Source organism: Propithecus coquereli, unplaced genomic scaffold, assembly GCF_000956105.1.
Source record: "Propithecus coquereli isolate 6110/MARCELLA unplaced genomic scaffold, Pcoq_1.0 Scaffold173, whole genome shotgun sequence".
Lineage (NCBI taxonomy): Eukaryota > Metazoa > Chordata > Mammalia > Primates > Indriidae > Propithecus > Propithecus coquereli.
The window spans coordinates 4,557,738-4,560,248 of NW_012141969.1; the positions used below are offsets into that span (position 1 = coordinate 4,557,738).

Genomic DNA, 2,511 nt, shown 5'->3' on the forward strand with positions numbered 1-2,511 from the left:
TCAATTATTCAACATAATAGATCACATAAGGGGCATTCATATAGATTAATATAATATTTTGTGCAAATCTTTGATTATTTTAACAAATTCCTTAGACTGAATCATTGGATAAAATGACATAAATATTAATTCTTAAAATTTTTAAACATATTGTAAATGTTCTCTTCAAAAATTTTGTATCAATTTAAATTTCCATTATAATGCATGAGATTGACTCTTTTGACCTGACTTTTCATTATAACTGGGTGTTACCATTATTTTTCATATTTTCCTATTTCGAAGGTTAAAAACGTTCTTATTTAATTGTTGTTTGTGTTTCTTTGATGAGAGGAAAGCTAGAATATTTCCATAATTGAAAAGAAATATACTGCAGAGCAGTCTGTAAAAAACAATACAGACTGGAAAGGTTTAATCCTGTCTGAGAGAAAGAATATGGGAAGGCCTGTGTGAAGAATTGGGGATACCTCAAATGTTATTAGATGCATTTTTTTCTAGTTATTAATTTGTCTTGCAACCTGCCATCATGCAGTTTAGTATTTTTTATTAGACATCAGTCTGTTTTAGTCCATTAATATAACATCATAATATTCTGATTTTCTTTCAAATTCTTCTGAACACTTTAACGTTCATATAAAAGGTTTTCTTCCATGGTTCTTCTGCCTTAGATATTGATGAGAATTTAACTGTTTATGTAATGCATCTATAATTGTCATCTATTCTTTGGCCTCACCTGCATGATTTCAACAGAAGAAAACCTAAACCTTTATAAACAATTTTATTATTATTATTGTTATTTTTACCAATCTTGGCTCCAAAGATTCAGTTGACAACAGGATATTGCCATGTAAATGTCTTGTTGTCACATCAATATCAGGAAATATAAAACTGTACTAGGCATTATAATTTCCCAAACTTTTTCTTTTTTTTCAGAAATTTAGAAATTTCTGTCTTATTAATTTTCTATTTACCAAGATACAAATAAACCTTATTATTATTTTAGGATCAATTCCCTTTTTCATTCTCTTCTCTCAGGACATTCATTCAATGCTAGTCTCTGAAATGTTTTCCATCTTTAATGGTATTTCTTTGTCACCAGCAACACCATAAAAGACCCAATTCTCTTCACTTTAAACCCAGTTTGCTGTAATAATGGACTAACTGGTCCTAACTGCTCTTCCCCTTCCAAAGCATTTTGAATATTGCCTAAATACCACTCTTTAATCCATGGATTCCGTGATGCTTAATTGTGTTTGTCAACTTGGATGGGCTTTGTGTGCCCAGTTCTGTGGTCAAACACCTAGATGTTGCTATGAAGCTAGTTTTAAAATGTGGACATATTTGAAACTCGGACTTGGGCGGGGGGACCAAGGGCAACATACATAACCTAAACATCTGTACCCCCATAATATGCTGAAATAAAAGAAAAAAAAATGTGATTCATATTTACATCAGTAGACTTTGAGTAAAGCAGATAACCCTCCATAATGTGGGTGGGCCTCCTCCAATCAGTTGAAGGCCCTGATTGCAATGACTGAGGTTACTTAAAGAAGAAACAATTCTTCCTCAAAACTGAAACATAGAAACCCAGCCTGAGTTTCCAGCCTGCCTGTCCTGTCCTAGGGAATTTGGATTCAAGACTGCATATCCCTGTTACTCACCCATCAAAGAACTCATTTATCCCTTTTCCTAGGAAACTTGTCCTGACTATTCTAACTCTTCATCATCTCATTTTCTTTTGAACCTCTAGTAAGAAGATACAGTGTATAGCAACATTTAAATAAAGTTTTATAATATAGGAAGGGAAAATAATAGCATTTAGTTTCTTTTGCACAGGAAGAAGATTGCTAGCATCTCCTATATTGAAGTAAGAAAAGTATATTACATTATTAAAATTATACGCTCAACATTTTATCAGAAATTTGCTGTATTTTTTGTTTAATAATAGAACAATATGTAAGGCTTTTCACTTATGGATAAGTAGGCAGCCTTCTAACTGAAGTATTATGACTGTTGATATTAATGGCAGTAGATATGTAGAAAGTATGCTGCATAAAGTTATTCCTGAAATAATCCAATAAAATTCTTATAGATTTATGCAACATAAAATTGAATATGTGTTATATTATGCATGTAAAGTATCCTTTTCACTTAAAAATGAATAATAATTTGGGTTTCTGCAGATTGATCATGAAACTCTCTATCATAATAAATTTACCTGTATCTTCATCATCAAAATTGTGGATTACTTCTGTTAGTGATTTCTGAAAGGAGAGTTTTCGATCTTGATCTGTCTCTCCCTTAACATGAGAAGCTTGTTTGCTTTTACCAGAAAATGAAATTGTACCTACAACAAACAGGTAAAATATGTTAGATTAACCAGGGATTAGTTTTCTAAAATGAAACATCAGTTTCAGGTATTAAAGTTACTCTAGCTTGAAACTTATAAATACAAGGCCAAATGTAAATTCTAGATGTCAGTATCAGAATTAAACCTAATATTGGTACAGAACA

At 31.4% G+C, this 2,511-nt stretch overlaps 1 protein-coding gene across 1 annotated transcript in view; it reads right to left on the reverse strand.

Annotated features, from left to right (window-relative positions):
- The window catches only part of CFAP47 (cilia and flagella associated protein 47), a 573,852-nt gene that overhangs the window by 137,481 nt on the left and 433,860 nt on the right, over positions 1-2,511 (reverse strand). The window contains exon 46 of the mRNA XM_012642083.1: positions 2,216-2,344. Within this exon, the coding sequence (XP_012497537.1) occupies positions 2,216-2,344 (129 nt within the window). The remainder of the gene's footprint in view (positions 1-2,215; positions 2,345-2,511) is intronic.